This window comes from Culex pipiens, chromosome 2 (assembly GCF_016801865.2).
Source record: "Culex pipiens pallens isolate TS chromosome 2, TS_CPP_V2, whole genome shotgun sequence".
NCBI classification, from domain to species: domain Eukaryota; kingdom Metazoa; phylum Arthropoda; class Insecta; order Diptera; family Culicidae; genus Culex; species Culex pipiens.
Window position 1 is genome coordinate 21,168,404 of NC_068938.1, and position 20,141 is coordinate 21,188,544.

Genomic DNA, 20,141 nt, shown 5'->3' on the forward strand with positions numbered 1-20,141 from the left:
TCTCGTGAGTGAGTCCAAGAGAGAGAGAGAGCGACGAGGTGAGAGAGAATTAATTTTGTTGTAACTTTTGAATGGGAAGATACGAATGGATTGGTTTTGTTTCATTGATTGCAAGTTGATGATTGCTTATCGGATAAGTGCTCGCGAGGTGCTTATTAGGAGATAAAACAAAGTGTTTAATTTATTGGTTTCAATGAAAACATCATAGTTGAGATGTTACTTAGTTGTATGTAATTCGATCGTCATTAATCGATTTTAAAACTTTTGTCAACTAGGGTTTTTTTTAATTATTTTGAATAAAGTCCAGAGTCGATTTACATTTAATATACAGTTTCCAATTTTACTTCACATGATCGAATCTACAAATAAACGAATCACGTAAAAAGTTATTTGAATTTTCTGAGTCGACCTTTCTTTTTTTTATTTGGATGGAACTTTACCCTATTTCAAAAGAAGCAATTTTGCATCATTAGTTTTTCCATACAATTTCAGGGGCTGGCCAAACAAAATAAATATATGAAATTCTGAGTCTTGAAAAGGGATTTCCTGATCGATTTGATGTCTTCGGCAAAGTTGTAGGTTATGATTTGGTGGTGGTGGTTGTTGATTTATTTGAGGCTGCTTTAACTTTCAAAATCATTCACTGCCTGTTATGATTGGGACTTTTCGGAAAAAATAGGAGCACAGAAAAGTTCAGACTTAAAATTAATTTCCAAAGCCACGATTTTTTTATTTTTCGGAAATTTTTACTCATTTTAAGGGACTAAAAAATACATCTTCTGATCTAAAATTTAGATAACCGAATCAGGAAAAAAATCGTTGTCCCCTAAACTACGCTAAGATTTAAAATGTTTAAATCCGAGGTGGCGGTTAATATGGTGATGACGAAATATTGGAAAAATGCATTTTATTATTTAATAGGAAATCAACTACAGTCCAGACTCGATTATCCGAAGCCTCGATTATCCGATGTTTCGACTATCCGAAGTTCGATTATCCGAAGGTTTGTATGCTAATTTGTATAGGACTTCGGATAATCGAATCACGAAAAAAAAATCGTATTTTTTCATTTTCTTGTTTTTAACATAAAATTTGAGTTCTACGAACCTATTTTAGTCAAATTTGAGTTGTTGATTGCCTATTAATAAAGCAAATGCATATTTTCACTATTGCATCATCGCCATTTTGGCCACCGTCTTGGATTTAAAATTTCTAAATCATTTTAGCGTAGTTAAGGGGTCATACCCAAGCTCAACAATGAAACATCAGACAACGAAAAAACATTTTTTTCTTGATTCGATTATCCCAAATTTCGATTATCCGAAGTGAAATTTTTCCGAGGCCTTCGGATAATCGAGTCTGGACTGCATTCAAATTTGACTCAAATGGGGTCGCAGAACCAGAACTTGATTTTGAACACAAAGAAAAACAAAATAATGTTTTTGTTCGTGATTCGATTATCCGAAGTTCCATACAAACTTTCGGATAATCTTTTTGAAAAAAATCGTGTTTTTTGCAAATTTCAAAAACCTGAACAAAAAAATATTTTAAATATTTTTTTGAAGCAAAATAAAATTTAACGTCGAAAAGTAATTCACATTTTTTGTAGAATATACATTGTTTTCAAGATATAAAGTCGACTCTCTGGCTGTCGATCTTCTCGATATCAATATTGCGCCATCTGTCAATAAATTTTTCAGTTTTTTTTCAAAATCATGTTTTGATTGTTTAGTTCTATTATTTGATACCTCCCGCGCTCGACGGTTTCCCGAAGTGATTTTTCGAGTACTTTGGATAATCGGGTCTAGACTTTATATTCAATTTTTTCCCCAAATATCTTTTTTTTTAAGAACTCCGGTACCAGCGCAAATCAATAATTGGGTACTAAAGCCCTATGTAAATTTTTATGTACAACGGTAAAACACACGATTAAAAACCATTTCTGATCACTTTTTTTCATTTTAATGCAAATTTTTTTTTTGACAAGACAACATTTTTTCGATGGATCAACTATGGTCCCCTTGGAACGAGCTGTCAAGTAGGAGCTTTTCTGTCAAGAAGGACCGCGAGGTTAATTTTTCAAAATTGATTTAAAAATCCATTTTAAACTCTTTGTGGTCGTACAAAGGGTCATTGTACTCAGAAAAATAAGCTTTATCGCTGTAAACAATAATATCAGCAATCTAAGCTTCATTTTAGGACCCAATTGAAAAATACCTATTTTGGGATTTCAACTTTTCTTACGTAGCCGCACACAAATAGCAAATATTTTTCAAAGATTAAGTTGTGTATTTATATTCGATAAAAAAAAATGATCTAATGACATAATTGAATTTCTCAAATAAATAAAAACACATGTCTTGAAGTCTTCAACGATTGTTACATTTAATAAAAAAATCAATAAAATATATTATTATCCAACATTTCTTTCTTCTTCTTCATGCTGCTTCATGTGCCGCGTCCAGTCCCCTTTGTACCGGAACATCCGATTGCAGTATTCACAACTAGAAGAAATTCGCAATTAAAATAAGAACACTCTATTTTCTTCTCTAATCAAGTCAAACTCACTGGTGCTGCGGCTCGGAGTGCTTCAGCATGTGATTGTTGAGCCGCGACCGGTGCGAAAACGACTCGCCACATTCGGCACAGGTGTGCGGCGTGGCCGTCGAGTGGGCCGTCTGCTGGTGCTTCGTTAGGGCGACCTTCAAAAGGACACTTTTTGTTGAATTTTTCTGACAAGAGTGCACTTTGAAGAACTTACCATTTGCGAGTACCGTTTACCGCACTGCTCGCAAGGGAATGCCCGCTCACCGGTGTGAACCGTCCGGTGGCTTTTCAGGCCCTGGGACGTGGGGAACCGCTTCGGACACTGCTCGCAAGCGTACCGCAGCTCGTGACACTGCACGTGATACCAAAAGGCTTGGTAATGGGGCGCCTCGTAGCCACAGCCCGCGTGCTCGCAGATCAGACTCTTGGGCTGGTGTTTCGGGTAGTGACCCGCCTCCCGGTTCGCCTGGACCACTTCCGGGTGCGCCTCCATTGCGTGCTGCCACCGTTTGGTCGGGTTGGTGAACTTTTCGCCGCACGTCCCACAAATCGACGGTTGGCCACCCGAGTGGGTGCGCTCGTGCGTCAGCAGCAGGGTGTTGCTGACAAAGGTCTGGAAAAATGTGGTTCAGCTGTTGTAGCCGTTTGAAGGAACAATAACCTACCTTCGGACAAAACTGACACCGGAACTCCTTCTCCTTGTGCAGCAACAAATGCCGCTGCAACCGCCCGTTCGTCCCAAACTTCATATCGCACTGTTCGCAACGGAACCGCCCCTCCTCGATGTACCTATGCCGCAACATGTGCCCGTAGTGGGCCCTCTTGTTCGGCATCACAAACCCGCACGTTTCACACACAAACTTTTGCCCCTCGTGCGCGTGATGAATCTGAATGTGATTGTACAGCGCTTCCTTGCCAAACAGTCGGAACGGACACTTTGGACACGGCGTGCAACCCGAGTGCTGCCGGAAGTGAGTGAGCAGCGGCTTCAGGCCGGTTATGAGCTCTTTCTGGGGACCATTTCCGTTAACGCACAGCTGACACGTGTACGGCAGCATGTCCACGTGCTGGGGCAGGTGGATATTGAGTTCGCGAGGACTTGTGAAGAGCTGGCCACAGATGTAGCACTTCTTGGGGTCCATTCTCCACACCTTGCGAAGGTGTTTCTTTTTTTCGTAGATCGATATGGGTGAGCTTAGCTTTGGTATACTTATTTTTGGTTTCTTTCTAGTAGGGATTTTTTGTTCGTACAGCTCATCTTTAATAGATTCGTAAGGGACACATTCATCGTCATCAAGGTCATCATCCTCAGGACTCTCTAACTTTTCCGAGCAATCCTCTTGAATTTCTACGTCTTTTAAATCAGATAAATTTTCCTCCTTAATAGTACTAATGCCATCCGAATCCTCATCCCCGACAATTTCCTCTCGAACCACATTCTCCGCCGGACACGCCTCCGGCCCTTCGGCAATCACGATACTCATCAGCGTGCGATAATTATCCAGAAAGTCCTTGCGCGTTTGGTAGGCCTGCTCCAGCCTGAAGAAACACTGAGAACAGGCCACCTTCGGGTAGTCGTCGTCAAAGTCGATCTCCAGCCCGGTCAGCAAGGCGAACATCTTCGGCACCGGAAGCGCTCCGAGGCGGGCTTTGAGCGGCAGCAGGTCGGGCTGAACCTCCAGACAGAGCCGGCAAAACTTGTCCACCGTGGAGTTGCCGGTCGGATTGGTGGCGGAGATATCCACGTCTAGTGGGTTGTCCTGCTCCATTCCGGTGCAGAATTGAGTCACTTTTACAATTTGTTGAAAATATTTTGATACAAAATAATCTGACAAAATTTCAAAACTTAAACTACATAAAAAAACACTCAATTTATGAGGGTAAAATTTTAGTAATCAATCAAGCTAATTTTTAGCAAATTCGTTAAAAAAATAGTTTGTTTACTTTTTGCTCGAAACAACGTGATGTTAGCCCATTAAACTTGTTCACTGGTAAACAGCATTACACTTTTTTCAGTTCACTTTTACACACTTCACGGACACGGAGGATAGGCATTACACGAAATCGAGTTCGATTACACGAAATTCAGTTCAAGTACGATTACATACTTTCGTGTAACAGGGGTCGAACTGGAATTCGTGTAAAATTGAAATTGAAACGTTTCACCGGGTGAAAAAATGCCTGTTGCCTATATTTGGGCGTTTTTGGATTTTCTTTGGGATTCTTATTAAGAGATATTAAATTTAAACTAAAGTATAAGATTGGACAATGTGTTTATTTATTCAAAAATTCTGTACAATAAATAAATGAAAAAAGACTGCTTTCACAATATAATAATAAAAATAATTGATGTTTCCGAGCTAATACCGCTGTTCCAAGTTAAATGTTCCGCCCACCGGTCCCAACTTGTTTGCTTTTTGGAGCAACCTCAAAATGAACCTTGGTCTTGGTCCAGCCGGAACCAGCTTTGGTGTTGCGAAGTCAACGCGAATCATTTCCGATTTGCTGTCTGCCACGAACCTAGAGAAAAAGAAAAAAAATCATAAGTATTATTTATTCCAAATCAATTTGAGCCAGTATCACCCACCGGAAGGTCTGTTCAACCTGCTGCCGTTTTCGGCAGCGGACTGCGCCATGGTCCAGTTATTGTTGTAGGTACGTTGTAGGCGGAACTGACCACAGCAGCTCGGTCAGGTCCCCGCGGCGATGTGGAAACTTGCGGAACGCGCGCTTTTCTTTCAGTCCGTCAGCATCAGAAGAATACCTAATTGAACGACATTGTAAGCGAACCTTTCTGGCCAAGTTACTTTACTACACTGAAAAAATGTTATGTTTGAATTATGAGCAATGTAATTAGCTTATATCTGTAAGCCCATACATTCAATTGAAATGTGGTCAAGGACAAACTTATGGGAAATTGGACGAGCTTTTCGGTAAAAATATTTTCGAAACTGAAAAATCAAGTCCGTCATATAGAAATTGCCAAAAACCATCAAAAAACCAATTTTTTCAACATTTTTATTTTTAAAACCGCTGTAACTTCACAAGGATTGGACTTAGGACAATGGTCAATATGGAGACTTTTATGTAAAATTGTCTGGAGAATCGATTCCCGCATACGGCTTTTGAAAATTTTGACGTTTAGAGCACTTTTCAAAAAATCAGTTTCAGTAAATGATTTTTGTATTTTTTTAGGTGAGTTGCTCCATCCTGCATTTTTCGTGAGTCTTTTTGTAACATCTTAGGCTATTTTCACAAAAATTTTGAGCGAAAAAAAATCGTGGGCTCGCTTTCAAATTTAACTTTTAAACTTAAAAATCAAAAAATCTCATAAAAGTGGAGTGTTTTTTTCTTTTAGTGTATTTTTTTTTTTTGGATAGCCCGTCAAATTTCCTACAAGTTTGTCTTTGACCACTTTTTGATACGATGCAACGGCTTCGAGATACAGCAATATTTAAATTACGAAATACAAAAATATTGAAAACACGTACGCCCTTCTCAAATGTCATTATCGAGTGTTACTGGCTCCATATACACAAAAATGGCTTATATATGCCTAGGATAACATGTCTACAAAGTTTCATTGAAATCGGGGAGGGTCGGGTACAACCGATTCCCTATTTGACATGGAATTGCTCGCTAGCTTTGCTGTTGATGAAGCAGCGATTGCTGTTGGTGCACCGCCGCTACAACCTGCTGCTGAGGGGGCATTTGCATTTACGAAGCGGGCCGTAATCAATGCCATCAAGTCGGTAGACAGTCTGAACGATACGAACTTGGGCGGATGGGACCGCCGCCGCCCATCACCGGGCGAATGTGATTCTGGCTGTGAAGGGCTTCGGCCGCTGGAGATTAGGCATTTGCGGCGCCGACAGCTGATTATTGTTGCTGCTGCTGCTGCTGGACCGGACTCTTCATCGGCGGTGGAATCAACGGTCGGCCGTCAGGAGCTGTGCTATCTGGGGGCGAATCTGCTGGCGGGTTCTGGAAAGGGGCAAGATTGAGTTTAGAAAAAAATACGAAAATAACCATTTCAAACCAACCTTTCGGGCTCGGCTGCTTGCCGGACGAGATCAGCTTCTGCTCGTAGAACAGCTCCGACGTAAACTTGATGATCGCTTCGTGGACTCGGTAGTTTTTGCACAGTGATCGTACAGGCGCTGTGCAACTTGCGCTCCTTGACAAAGTTCGAAAACAGCTCCGGGGACATTTACATGTGGTCACCGGCCAGCACGATGCGTATCTTCTCCGTCGCCAGCGCCAACGGCATGATCGCCTCGCACTCCATGGTCTGGGCCGCTTCGATGTGCGTAACGTGTCCCTTTGCCAGATCGAGCGAGGCCAGCTCTATCGAAATGTTCAGCGTTACCACCACGATGCGATACTTGAGGATGTCTTCGACGGTTGGCCGCCGAAAGATGCGCACGTTGATGTTCCGGTCGATCAGACAGTACTAAGAGATAAAGTTCAGTTAATATCGTAACAAACAAACAACTCAAAACCCCCTACCTTCTGGACGATGCTGTTGACGGTGGCGACCCAGCGTTTGTGGTAATCCACAGGATGCTCGGTTCCAGGTAGATGTCCGGAAAAATCCGGAAGTCGGCGATTTTCTCGATCGCGCATTATCAACTTCCTCCAAGGGCACGAGAGTGTCGTAACCAGCCCAGAGCTGACGGCACCCATGCTCTGATTCCGTTTAGGAAGAACCAACAATATCCTCCGCAATCCATTCGTATGTCAATTTCTTCGAGGTGGCACTCACGTACGTCTTCTCCCGATTGTCTAGAAGCACCTAAAGAATAAAGAACGGTAATTTAAGGTTAGTTGTAGGTCTGAAAATCCCGCAGGAAGGAGCAATTCTTGGTAATCCGTTTTGGGGGCGTATCCGGCAGATTTGAAAGTGTTCTTGCCGGACGGTAGAATTCTTTTTCCCCCCAGAGCAATCAAGATTTCATGATCCTGTTTAGGGGAAGTGGATTCTTACCTTTTCCGGTGACGGCCGGAAGATTTTCATGCCGGAAGGTAGAATTTTGATTCCCCCAGACCGAAGAACCAAGAAATCAACCGAAGCCGGTCACAAAAACATTCACTGGCCTGCAATTCTTGGTTTTCCGGTCTGGGGGAACCAAAATCTTGCACTTTCCGGCGGCAACCGACAGATTCGTAAAAGTTCCTGCCGGAAGATAGTATTTCGCTTCCCCCAGACTGAAGAACCAAGAAATCAACCGAAGCCGGCCAGAAAAACATTCACTGGCCTGCAATTCTTGGTTTTCCGGTCTGGGGGAACCAAAATCTTGCACTTTCCGGCGGCAACCGACAGATTCGTAAAAGTTCCTGCCGGAAGATAGTATTTCGCTTCCCCCAGACTGAAGAACCAAGAAATCAACCGAAGCCGGCCACAAAAACATTCACTGGCCTGCAATTCTTGGTTTTCCGGTCTGGGGAAACCAAAATCTTGCACTTACCGGCGGCAACCGACAGATTCGTAAAAGTTCTTGCCGGAAGATAGTATTTCGCTTCCCCCAGACTGAAGAACCAAGAAATCAACCGAAGCCGGCCACAAAAACATTCACTGGCCTGCAATTCTTGGTTTTCCGGTCTGGAGGAACCGAAATCTTGCACTTTCCGGCACCTGTCTCACTTTGCGCAACAACACTTACCATTTCAACTCCTATAACCACCAGCTTCAAAATAACACTAAGTCCCGATCTGACAGCGGGCAAAAATTTCGAAATTATTCTAAGTCCAAAAGTTACACCTTTTTCAGTTCGGGCCTCTGAACTGGTAAAGGTGTAACTTTTACACTTTTTGCAGTTCGCCTTTTACACTTTTTTCAGTTCGAGGGTTGAAACTAGCCGGCGGTGTAAAATCGAACTGCAAAAAGTGTAATGCTGATTCTCCGTGTTGAACTGAAAAATCCCATACAAGTGTGTAAAAGTGAACTAAACAGTGTGTAATGTTAATTATCAGTGTTGTTTATTGGTTTACACGCCAAACTTGCATTGAGCAATTGAGTTTCAAAGTTACGCACCTCACCCACCTCACGCAATGATTTTTTAAACGACTCATTTTGAATTTATTTTACTCAGATTTCACCAAAACTCTGGATTCAGAGGCTGCTGATGCGGATTCTTGACGTGAAGACTTCCATCATTGTCATGATTTTTCGTCCAAAGATATAAATTTTGCGTCGCTTTCAATGTTTTGACAAAATTACTTCAACAAGTTGTTTAGAATAGTGCCCTACACATACTGATTCATTTTGGTAACGATTATCCCATTCCTTGTAAAGTTATGGAAATCGTCATTAATGAATGATTGCCAACTAGGACGTCAATGACTGTGCCACAAATTTATATAAATTTTGAAGCACAATTGATTTAGAAAAAAAAAATCCTTCAGTGGCTTCAAGAAGGCAACAACCGGCACATACTGTTGCCTTTTGGTTCTGAAATTCGTTAAATTGAATTTAATACAGAATATTTTACAGTGATGATCAATTTTCTTGGAAAATGATCAACGGCTTCACTTTAAGTCAACTCTGGAAACTCCCTAGAAAAATATCGTAATGTTTCAAGCAAATGAATTATTAAATAATTAACTCTAACTATTTCGAAAATCTAAATATCTAAAATATCTGTAATTTTGAAAACGGTATACTCCGGATGATCTTTAATATAATCAAATTTAATTTATATTTACATAAAAAATGAAAGCAATATTCAATGTTAAACCAGTTTCGAGATATTAGAGACATTTTTTTCCTACATTCATGGTTACACACACAGACATTTGTTCAAAATTTGATTGACGCGTATTGAAAACAATCGTATTTCGAATTTTATAGCTTTTTCTCTGTGCGGAAGGCTAAACTAGACAAAAAAAAAGTTTAACGGAGGCCACTAGGCTATGAAAAAAAAATCATAATTTATTTTCCACTTACTCGAGAAAGTTCGAAATAATTTACTGAATTAAAAAAATACATTTGTGATTTAGGCCGTTGCAAATATTTTTTGAAATTTATGTTTAAACATAAAATTGAATGATTTTTTTAAATGCATTTTGCACCTGCCCAGTTGTTTTGCAATCATAAGTTTAAAAAATATCCAAGTATTGAAGAGATTTTTTTCGCCGAAAAAAAACATTTGCGTTGCTGTACATGATGAATTCCACAAAAAATGAAAATATTTTTGATCGTTCCCAGACATGCTGAAAAAAATGATTTAAAACGCAGGAAAATGCATTTCAAATTGTTTTCAGTTTGTTAAACTTAAATTTCCTGTAAAATTTTGAAGTTTCTTGAAAAAATAATTTTGCCCCCTGATTTTTCGGACCGATTTTGAAGAGGGGGAGGAGGGGAATGGGCAACATAAACCTTGAAAAATATTTACAACGGACTTATAAATGTTGGCATATATCAGCACATTGACATTCAATAGGGTCCTAAATCCACATGCCAATTTTCATGTATCAAGGTTAAAAAACACGATTAAAACTATTTTTGATCACTTTTTTTCATTTTCATGAAAAAAAATGACAAGACAGCATTTTTTCGATGGATCAACTATGGTCCCCTTGGAACGAGCTGTCAAGTAGGACCCTTTCTGTCAAGAAGGACCGGGAAGTAAATTTTTCAAAATTGGGTCCTAAAATGAAGCTTAGATTGCTGATATTATTGTTTACAGCGATAAAGCTTATTTTTCTGAGTACAATGAACCTTTGTACGATCACAAAGAGTTTAAAATGGATTTTTAAATCAATTTTGAAAAATTAACCTCGCGGTCCTTCTTGACAGAAAAGTTCCTACTTGACAGCTCGTTCCAAGGGGACCATAGTTGATCCATCGAAAAAATGTTGTCTTGTCAAAATAAAAATTTGCATTAAAATGAAAAAAAGTGATCAGAAATGGTTTTTAATCGTGTTTTTTACCGTTGTACATAAAAATTGACATAGGGCTTTAGTACCCAATTGATTTAAAAATCTATTTTAAATCCTTAGCGGTCGTACAAAGAGTCATTGTACTCAGAAAAATAAGCTTTACCGTTGTGAACAATAATATCACTAATTTAAGCTTAATTTTAGAACCCAATTACATAAAAAGTTTAAAAAAGCGTTTTCAACTCAAATCGAGTGAAACATAGGAAGTAAGCAAGCAAGTTTCTATCAAGAGTTTTACAAAATAAGTTGTTTCAATAGTAAAAATTTGTTACTTGTATGGAGTTAGTTATACCTGTCAAACATATGAGAATGTCTCCTAATCTACATTATAGATTTTGAATCTTAACAAGATGAAAAAAAATACCAAATTTTTCACTACATGGTTAATGGCTCTTTCCAAATAGCAAATCCAGGCATACCACTTCTGATATTGCACCAAATCTCTCGAAAAATCATAACTCTGGTTCCAAATTTTGCACTTCTTGATTTAATTTATTTAATCTCTTAAAACAACACTAAACAAAAATGAGCTGTTTAACTATATCGAATATAAAAATGGTAGTAAAAAGTCAAGGCGGTTACAATTTAAGTTCAAAATATTATAATGCAGTTTATAGAAAGTCAGCTTTAAATCAATCTTTACAAATTTTCAACACCGGTGCATGGAGCTCAAGCTCAAAAACTGCACTGCCACTCATTTTCCTCGTGTAATCGAAGATGCTTAACGAAGTCACCCTTGTACCGGAACTCTCTGCTGCAGTGCTGACATCTACAAATCAATCAGTTTAGAAAATAAGGGAAAAATATAAAGTTATTCAAAAAGTCATACTTATGCTGCGGCTTCGAGTGCTTCATAGCGTGATTGGCTAGAAATGCCGAGCTGTGGAACGATTCGCCACACTCCGTGCAGAGATAGGGCTTTTCGCCGGTGTGAATTCTGCCGTGGGCTATCAGTCGTGTCTGTTGGGTTGTAAGTATAAATTGAATTAATTTTATTTAAAAAAAATAACAGGTGAGATAAGTACCTTTGAGGTAAACTTTCGGTCGCACTGATCGCACGCAAACGGCCTTTCGCTTTTCTCAAGGTGCGAGTTTGCGTGATTCGAAAGTTGGATCTGCTTTGGGAACCGTTTCTGGCAAATCGAACACTCGAAATTGCGCTCGTGTCGACTCTTTTTATGGTGATGGTACTTGAAATAGTCCGCGGTAACGTACTCGCATCCTGAGTATTTGCATGTGTATTGCTTTGTTTGGTCAGAACTTTGCGTGTAAATCTGGCGAGGATTTTTACCCACGATTTTTTCTTTGGACAGGCTAATTGCTTTTGTTATTTTTCTTTTCTTCGGCGGTGCTTCCACTGCTACGTATTCAAACTCTGACGAGCTTCCGTCTTCACTCGATGCTTCTCCTGAACTTTCCCAAGGTTCATTTTTGATGCCAATATCATCCTCATTTTCCGACTCGGACCCAACGTTGCCTTTACGGGATTTTAAAAACTCAGGCAATTTAAACACATTGTCCAGAAACGACTGTCGCACGTTGTAGGCCGTTTCCAGCTTTCCGCAGCACTCGGAGCATGCGTTCTGAGGGTAGGAATCGTTCAGGTCTATCGTGACACCGGTGAGCAGGACGAACATCTTGGGAATCGGTACATCTTTGACGGTAGACTGGATCGGCACCAGCGCTGGGGCTTTCGTTAGGCAGAATCGACAGAAGTGGACAATGTCTTCGGGGTGAGGTGTTTTGCTGGAGGTTTCCATTGGTGAATAGCTTTGCTATCGATTTAGCTTCGGTGAATCAAGAAAACATTCAATTGGTAAACAAAAATGATTTTTGTTAAGCCACTTCGGTTTAGAAAAAAATATTCGTAAAAAAAACACTTTTTAACTTCTCTATACGAGTAAGCAATCCAAAATTTCGCGAAGTGAAATTCAACGCCGGAAGATGAAACACCCTTTCCCATCTCAGGGCGAGCTTTTCAAGTATCTTAAGTTCTTCAGTTGATAGTTTCCTTTGTAAACAACATTAACACTGCGTCCATTTTTTATCTAAGAAATTCATGGTTTGATTTAACGAAATTTTTAGTTGGTTATATTCAATAAACTGTTTTGTTGCGAGTACTTACAGTTTCGCCAACCAATGTTCACGAATTCAATTTAAATCTGTGTGCAGTTTTCAAACATTTGTTTACAATGCTTCCAAACATCCATCTAATTTGACATTTCAACCAAAATTAACCCAAACTTTCACTAACTTTCTACGAACGTACATTCCAACTCGCGACAAAAATCGAAGAGGGCTAATTTCATGCCCGTTGTCATTCTTCTCTTTTTAGTTGTTTGTAAATAAAGTAAATCACGTAAGTTGGAGAAGTTTTCGCTAAATTTGCTGTCTAAAATAGTTTTTTTTTGTAAAGTAAATCGTGCTAATCAATCGAGGCAAAGTTAGTTACGTCGCCGACATAACCGGAATTGCGTAGAGTTAAGACCAAACGGAATGAAGAAGATAAAATTCTGGGTGATGAAATCCGCTCTTGTTTTCTGAAAAAGGAGCGTTCTTTTATTACGTAACGCGGTTGGGGAGGGAGACTAAACTGAACTGCACGGACACTCAAATTTACCAGATTATTTTCCGAGTGGGATTTAGGGATCGACAGTTGAAGCTGTTAACCTGTTACGGCTTTCCAAGTAAAACAATTTAAAAGGAACAAAGTCGAAATGGAAACATACAGTGCATACGGTCATACCAGACTATGACGTGACCGTGCAGCAAAAGGTTTTACAGATGTTTACTGTTCGAAGGCTCTCTACTGTACATTGGTCCGTTCAACGCTACTACGAGAACAGTGCGGCGCGGATTGAGAGTGCAGCGAAGATTCATCCGGTTCGCGCTCCGCCGACTCCTCTGGCGGGATCCATTTCGTCTGCCCAGCTATGAAAGCCGCTGTAAGCTGATCAACCCTTAGCAGTGCGAACAATGTCAGCAGTTCACTCGTGATCTCCAACGCTTTGACTTCTAGATTGCAGTGCCCAGCCATTATACAAGGACTGGACATAACGGTCCCGCTCCGAACACTTCGAAATACTCTGTTCTTCCGTGTTCCTATCTACCAAGTTTTTATTGTTTTTAGGCGATAATTTCAGAGTTCTAGCAATTCTGCAACTTCGATAAAAGAAAAGATAATTGAGATTTTCGTTATAAATTACCTCTTCCTGCAGGATCGACGATGGCGGACACGCTGGAGATAAAGGTGCTGGAAACGGAGCCGAAACCCGTGGGACCGGACGACTTTTGTCGCCTGTGCCTCGAGGCCAACCCCGAGTTGATATCGCTCATGAGCCACATTGGTGAGAATTCGGTTCCGAAGATGTTCGTCTTCCTGACCGGGCTGGAGATCGACTTTGACGACGACTACCCGAAGGTGGCCTGCACGACGTGCTTCACCCGGCTCGAGCAAGCCTACCGTACGCGGAAGGACTTTTTGGACTGCTTCTCCACGCTGATTAGCATGACCGTGGAACCGGATCCGACCGGCGGGGATAAAGATTTGCTTGAGGAATGTGCCTTTACGAATGAAATAATTTTGAAAGAGGAGATTATTTCCGAAGCGAGCGATGTAGAGATCGTACCAGAAGTCAGAAAGAGGGGCAGACCAAAGGGAACAGCGGCTCTTAAGACAGTTAAAGTTACGGGGAAGAAAATGAAGCCCACAAATGTTGATCCTTCGACCGAGACAGACGATGTGGATAGCAACGAGGAAGGTCGATCGAAGAAGAAAAAACGAAGGGGAACGGAAACCAAGGAGCAGCAAATCGCCCGTCGCAAGTTCTCTAGCATGGACCCCAACAAATGCTACATCTGCCAAGAGGTGTTTGAGAGTATTCGCGAGCTCAACGTTCACCTTCCGCAGCACATGGACATGCTGCCGTACACGTGCGAGCTATGCCTCAACGGAAATGGTCCCCAGAAGGAGAAAATAGCCTCCCTGGTTTTGCTGCACCGCCACGTCCGGATGCACTCGGGAAACGTTCCGTGTCCAAAGTGTCCGTACAAGCTGTTTGGCATAAATCGAATGTACAACCACGTGAAGCATAGCCACAGGGACGGAGGCAAAGAGTACATCTGCGAAACGTGCGGCTCTAAATTACCCAACAAGAACGCCTTCGGAGCGCACATGTTGCGCCACAAATACATCGAGGAAGGTCGCTACACGTGCGAAATTTGTGGCGCCAAGTTCGGAAACAATCCCCGTCTGGAACGGCACATGCTCGGCCACAAGGACAAGGAGTTCCAGTGCCAGTACTGTGACAAACATTACCCCAGCAAAACTCTGCTGCTGACTCACGAACGCGAGCACGCCGGAAAAGCCCTGTTTATCTGCGTGACCTGCGAAGAGCAATTCCCCTCCCGCGAGAAACGTTTCCATCACATTAACGAAGCCCACCCGGAAGTGGCGAAGGCAAACCGCGAAAATGAAAAGCTTCACTACGGAAAGAAGAACCCGGGTTCGGGTCGGAAGCGTAAATTCGAAAAACCAGACAGCTTTCCGTGTGACTTTGAAGGCTGTGACTATGTGGGCCGCACCTACGGCAATCTACACTACCACAAGCAGAAGCACCGGTTGCGGTTCGTTTGCCAATGGTGCCCGAAGAGATTCCCTACGAAGCAACTGTGCACCGTGCACGAGGTCGTTCACACCGGCGAGAAATCGTTCATGTGTGACCAGTGCGACAAATGTTACACGCAGATAGTAAGCTCAACCAATATACTAACGTTGAATCTAGATTTAATCCGTTCTAACTTCCCCCCTTAAGAACTGCCTAAGGCGACACCAGATAACGCACGTGGAGAATGCGCCCAAACCGTACGTGTGTTTCGATTGCGGCGAAGCGTTCACGACCAAGCCCAGGCTGGACAACCACGCGCTCAGACACTCGGAGCCGCAGCATCAGTGAGTGTTACTAGAATTTAAGATATAAAATATTAAATAAAGATTTTTCTTCTTACTTGCAGGTGCGAAATCTGCCAGCGTTCGTTCCGCTACAAGGGCGATTGGACGCGGCACATGAAGCAGCATGAGGAGGGCAAGCTGGTTGGTCAGGTTGCAAAAATTGAGGAGGTTTGCTAGTTTGATATGTGTTTTGTAGGATTCTTATTTTGTATTGTGTTTTTTTATCAAAGTTTGAAATGTAAGATTGGAGCTTAAAAATATATTGCAGATTATCACACCAAAATCTCGTTTTGTTTTATTTTATGACAAATTTTCGAAAGTCCAGTTCAAGATAAATACGGAGATTCTTCAATGCTTTATTACATCAATTCTGAAGTTCTTGAATTCTTTATTTTTTATCTCTTGAATTCCGCAATAGTTGAAATAATTTTATAATAATTAAATAAATAATAATAAAAAATAATTACGAATTATTCGTAAATTCGGTGTAGCAATCGAGCTTACATTGCTAAAAAAAAATGTTCACGACGATAAGGTTTATTTTACTGAGTACAATGACCCTTTGTACGACCACAACCTGTCAACCTGTCAAATAAAAGATTACATGAACCTCGTGATGAAAAACAGCATCATGAAAAAGACGCCATGTACATTTGCAGACGAAAAACGAACCATAACAAAACTTCCCCTCCACTTGCAAAAAGCGCCATGTACATTCGGCGAAGAAAAACGAATCATAACAAAGCTTCCCCTCCAATATAGGGACCTACATAGGGAAATGAAATGTTCTGGGAGAAATTTCAAACGCCCAAAGTCATTCAAATTTAAGGTTGAAAAACTTGTAGTTTTTCTTTGGTGTTGGCACTTTTCTTGTACCGAACAAGCACAAACATAATAAAAACTACCAGATTATTATCAACAACAGTTTTACAATACTTGTAATTGTTATAAGTCTCGTTTTTTTGCCAAAATTATTTTAGATTGATTCCAACCTTGTTCTTGCATGATCTTGTTGCTCGATTGGAACCAGGGATGCCACATTTGAAGATTTTCGAGCACAGGCTCAATGCTCAAACGTATTGTTTTGCCATGTTAATTAAATGAATTACTCACGAAAAAGATAACAATGTTTTGCTTCTTTTACCAAAAACAGATTTGTAAAATATTATTTTGCCATCAAGTTAAATTCATTTGCGTTTTTGTGATGTGCCCGAAAATCTTCAAAATCTGGCATGCCTGATTGGAACCCCGATTTGACAGTTCGATTGGAACCCTGAGAGTGACATTTCGCCTCTCCATATACCCGGTCACGAGAAATTCTAGCAGAGTTGGTTCTGCTAGAATCCTGCTAGAATGATTCTAGCAGGCCTGTCAGGATTCTGTAAGATTTTTGCTAGAATATTCTAACAGAGCGAAATCTGCTAGAATTTTGTGAGAATTTTGCTAGATAAATCTGACAGAGCGAAATCTGTCAAAAATTACTTCATTACCGCCAAACCGCTTCGTAGCGAACTTTACTTCCGCCAAAATAGTCTTGTCATCAAACCTGTAAACAAGTTCGATGACGAAGTGAACTTTGTTCAACTCATTTTTGTCGGTTATTTGGTAAGTTATTCAAACAAAACAGTAGTGTGCCAAGAGAACTTACTTATCCTTTTTAACAGGCACCAGATGGAGATGGTTCCGAGAAAACCAGAGCACCATAGTCAACATAAACGGCCATTGGCCTATGCTACGCGGAAGCATTCCAGAAACAAAAGGTAAGCACTGGAGCAGAATCTAGAAACAGCAAAGCCGGATTGTTTATAAGATTTTTTTATTTGCAGGTGGTCCCGAGATTTTCCACGCAACGCAATGTTCCAGTGCCATCCGTTCCTCAACGATTGAAGTGACCATTAAGTGAAGTGTAGAATTTAAAAGTCAGTGATAGTGCATGTTTTGCTTCCATTTGTTGTAATAAAAAAAAATGAATAAATTTGATTTTGAAACGCGTTTTTAGTTTGAAAATAAATAGAAATATCCTAGGAAATATCTTACTAACTGCTTCTAGCAGGATTCTAGCAGAAATTTCCTGCCAGTTAATTCTATCAAAATTCTAACAAAATTCTAGCAGAATGGGCTGTCAGTTCATTCTAGCAGCATTCTAGCAGGATTCTTACAGAACCGGTTGATTTCGCCGACCTCTGCTAGAACCGGTTATTGCATTTGAGCTAGAATTCTTTGAGAATTCTGGCAAAGAACTGGCAGGATGATGGCAGCTTTCTAGTAAGAATAATTTCGCTCTGTTAGAATTCTGTAAGAATTTTGCTAGAACGCCGTGACTGGGTAGGCTCTCTACTCCAATAACAGCAGGGTGATATAAACATTGATGATTTCAAAAGAAGTTATGTTTGCTTTTCTTAAATAAAATGACGGAATCAATGTTTTATTGAATATGGATGATCAAGTATCAATAAAAGCAACGTTTTTCATCGTTTGTTATCATTAGAACACATTGTTTTGCTTTTATATTAAAATTGGAATTGAAAAATGATGCTCAACATTCAAATGCGTTTTTCTCAAAACGCTTGGTTTGTACATGATGCTTTTTGAAATGTTGGCGTCGAAATGTCGCTATTTGGCCACCATCTTAATTTATAGAAATCGAGCAATTTTGGAGCATTTTTTTAAATACAATTTTAATGATTCGACTATCCGGTGTTATATTTTGACGAGGACTTTGGATAACCGAGTACGAACTGTGTTTATATATTGAAATCCCCAGATTTCTGATTTTTTTAAATGATTTATTTTCTTAAACTTTTCAAGTTTTAAATTTTTTAGAATTTTTGAAGTTCTGAATTTCTAAAATGAATTTACAATTGATGATGATTTTCAGGACCCTGAGTATTTGAATTTCTAAAGGCTGGTTCTGAAATTCAAAAATATAAAAGTTTCATATTAAAAAAAATGTTGTGTGCATTTTATATATAAATTTCTGGTTGTCAAATACTAAAATTTTAAAAATTTACATTTCGAAATTTTAAAATTGTAGAACTATTTAACGATTAAATGTCTGAGTTTTGAAATCTTAGAAATTTGTTTTTTTTTCGATTTCATATTCTGAAATGCCGGAAATCTCAAATTATTTTTTGTTGTTTTCAAACAAAACAAGAGGTAAAGTTGATGAAAAACTAATATAAAAATAGAGCGTAATGGCCAGCTTAGAGTTATGATTCTATTCCATTTTGTCACATAATTGAATATTTGAAACAGGATTCGAACTTTAGTTTGGCAATAGTTTTTTTGAATAAATATTTGTAATTGTTTAACTAAATTCATTGGGTAATTTAAAATGTGTTTTTTCCAAATGTTGCCCTTGAACTTTTTTTTGTGAGTATGGGTAAATTACCTGCCATAGATAAAGCTTGATTTTCAGTTTACGGAAAACTTAAATATCGAATAAAATCCAAAATTTAAAAGATTTTTACGTTGTGAAAACATAAAGAAAATAATGAAATTGAAAAAAAATAATCCAAGAAATTTTGAGTTCTTGCATAATTATTCAAAAAAAATGTCTCTTCAAACAGTCGTTTAAAATAAGTGGGAAAGCATAAAATCATATTAAACTGAATTTTCATTGAAAAAAAAAAATAAAAACAGTTAAATTCAATATCAAAAATTACGTAATTAAAAAGGGAACTTGGCAAAAACATTTTCTTTTATGAATTCCTTGACATTTTTCTAAATTTTTTGAATGAATAATAACAGCAATTACGTTTTAATCATTTTTTGATTTAAAATGATGATGATGTTAAAAAATATCAAAAACTATACGTTTGCCAATTTAAAAAATACCATGGATGTTATAAGTATTGTTGAACTTTCGATTATTTTTTCAAAGACTAATTGTTTGTGTTTCTACTCTGAATCATAATAATGAAATTACATTTTTGAAGTTTTCTTTATTTACTCGGATTAGTTTTTTGTTGTTTAGTTTCTGTATTTTCAAAAAATGCCTATATTTGTTTTTTTGAATTCATTGAGATTTTTTTTCGGTGGTTAATATTGACTTTTCTTATAGAAAGTTTTATGTTTAAAATCATTCTTTAGATAAGAAATGCCTATTATTTGAGCATTCTGGAAAAGTCTGGAAAAAGTCGGGAAAAAGTCGGGAATTTGAAAATGGAGTTTGAGTGGTCACCCTGCAGGTCAGAACTTTGACATTCAATTTAAGCTCATTAAAAGCGATTTCAACAGAAGTCGAGTGATAAATAGCTCAATAAGAAGTGAGCAAGCAAGTTTCTATCAAAAGTTTTGCAAAATTAGTTGTTTAAATAGTGAAAATCAGCAAATTGGATGGAGTTAGGAGCGAGTGCTTAACCTGCCAATGATACGAGAATTTCCCCTATTTTGAACAAAAATCTAAAAATTACAGTGTTTTGTTACTAAATCGTTTTTGATAGACTTCTATTGAGCGTGCAAGACCTTTTCGATCCAAAGGGCTAACACGGCGCGAAATGTCAGTTTGTTTCGTGTAAATAAGGGAGCGTTCTTTTATTACGTAACGCAGTAGGGGGGGAGGGGGGGTCGGAGGCCGTGTTACGCTCCATACAAAATTTTTAAAATTTGTATGGAAATTTTGTTACGAGGGGGGGGGAGGGGGTCTAAAAGTCCGATTTTTTGCGTTACGTAATAAAAGAACGCTCCCTAAACAACTTTT

General features: G+C 39.3%; 5 protein-coding genes and 1 long non-coding RNA gene across 9 annotated transcripts in view; 2 read left to right on the forward strand and 4 right to left on the reverse strand.

Annotated features, from left to right (window-relative positions):
* Positions 1-2,365: 2,365 nt before the first annotated feature.
* On the reverse strand, positions 2,366-4,460 carry LOC120430966 (zinc finger protein 737-like). Its single transcript, XM_039596101.2, has 4 exons — positions 3,213-4,460; positions 2,762-3,160; positions 2,569-2,702; positions 2,366-2,504 (listed from the first exon to the last, which is right to left on the reverse strand). Exons 1-4 carry the CDS (start codon positions 4,314-4,316, stop codon positions 2,414-2,416), a joined length of 1,728 nt encoding a protein of 575 aa, XP_039452035.1. The 5' UTR covers positions 4,317-4,460; the 3' UTR covers positions 2,366-2,413.
* A 1,677-nt stretch (positions 4,461-6,137) lies between these two features.
* LOC128092828 (probable helicase with zinc finger domain) lies at positions 6,138-7,395 on the reverse strand. Its single transcript, XM_052707645.1, has 3 exons — positions 7,057-7,395; positions 6,591-7,000; positions 6,138-6,531 (listed from the first exon to the last, which is right to left on the reverse strand). The coding sequence occupies exons 1-2, from the start codon at positions 7,231-7,233 to the stop codon at positions 6,758-6,760; spliced, it is 420 nt and encodes a 139-aa protein (XP_052563605.1). The 5' UTR covers positions 7,234-7,395; the 3' UTR covers positions 6,138-6,531; positions 6,591-6,757.
* Positions 7,396-10,950: 3,555 nt separating this feature from the next.
* LOC120430967 (zinc finger protein 184-like) lies at positions 10,951-12,729 on the reverse strand. Of its 2 annotated transcripts, XM_039596102.2 has the most exons (4): positions 12,614-12,729; positions 11,514-12,275; positions 11,318-11,448; positions 10,951-11,257 (listed from the first exon to the last, which is right to left on the reverse strand). In XM_039596102.2, exons 2-4 carry the CDS (start codon positions 12,246-12,248, stop codon positions 11,164-11,166), a joined length of 960 nt encoding a protein of 319 aa, XP_039452036.1. In that variant the 5' UTR covers positions 12,249-12,275; positions 12,614-12,729; the 3' UTR covers positions 10,951-11,163. The 2 variants fall into 2 exon arrangements, with proteins under 2 accessions (XP_039452036.1, XP_052563603.1); XM_052707643.1 differs by lacking the exon at positions 12,614-12,729 and having other exon boundaries at positions 11,514-12,536.
* A 92-nt stretch (positions 12,730-12,821) lies between these two features.
* LOC120430965 (zinc finger protein draculin-like) lies at positions 12,822-15,722 on the forward strand. Of its 3 annotated transcripts, none has more exons than XM_039596099.1 (4): positions 12,822-12,847; positions 13,707-15,238; positions 15,303-15,439; positions 15,502-15,722. In XM_039596099.1, the coding sequence occupies exons 2-4, from the start codon at positions 13,715-13,717 to the stop codon at positions 15,614-15,616; spliced, it is 1,776 nt and encodes a 591-aa protein (XP_039452033.1). In that variant the 5' UTR covers positions 12,822-12,847; positions 13,707-13,714; the 3' UTR covers positions 15,617-15,722. The 3 variants fall into 3 exon arrangements, with proteins under 3 accessions (XP_039452033.1, XP_039452034.1, XP_039452032.1); XM_039596100.2 differs by lacking the exon at positions 12,822-12,847 and adding an exon at positions 12,922-13,433; XM_039596098.2 differs by lacking the exon at positions 12,822-12,847 and having other exon boundaries at positions 12,922-15,238.
* A 1,020-nt stretch (positions 15,723-16,742) lies between these two features.
* LOC120430964 (uncharacterized) lies at positions 16,743-17,485 on the forward strand. Its single transcript, XR_005607779.2, has 3 exons — positions 16,743-17,044; positions 17,104-17,199; positions 17,266-17,485. It is a non-coding gene; the product is annotated as an uncharacterized LOC120430964 (long non-coding RNA).
* Positions 17,486-17,746: 261 nt separating this feature from the next.
* LOC120431917 (GDNF-inducible zinc finger protein 1-like) overlaps positions 17,747-20,141 on the reverse strand; it is a 3,890-nt gene continuing 1,495 nt past the window's right edge. Inside the window, exon 3 of the mRNA XM_052708977.1 lies at positions 17,747-17,773. Coding sequence (XP_052564937.1) covers positions 17,747-17,773 — 27 coding nt within the window. The remainder of the gene's footprint in view (positions 17,774-20,141) is intronic.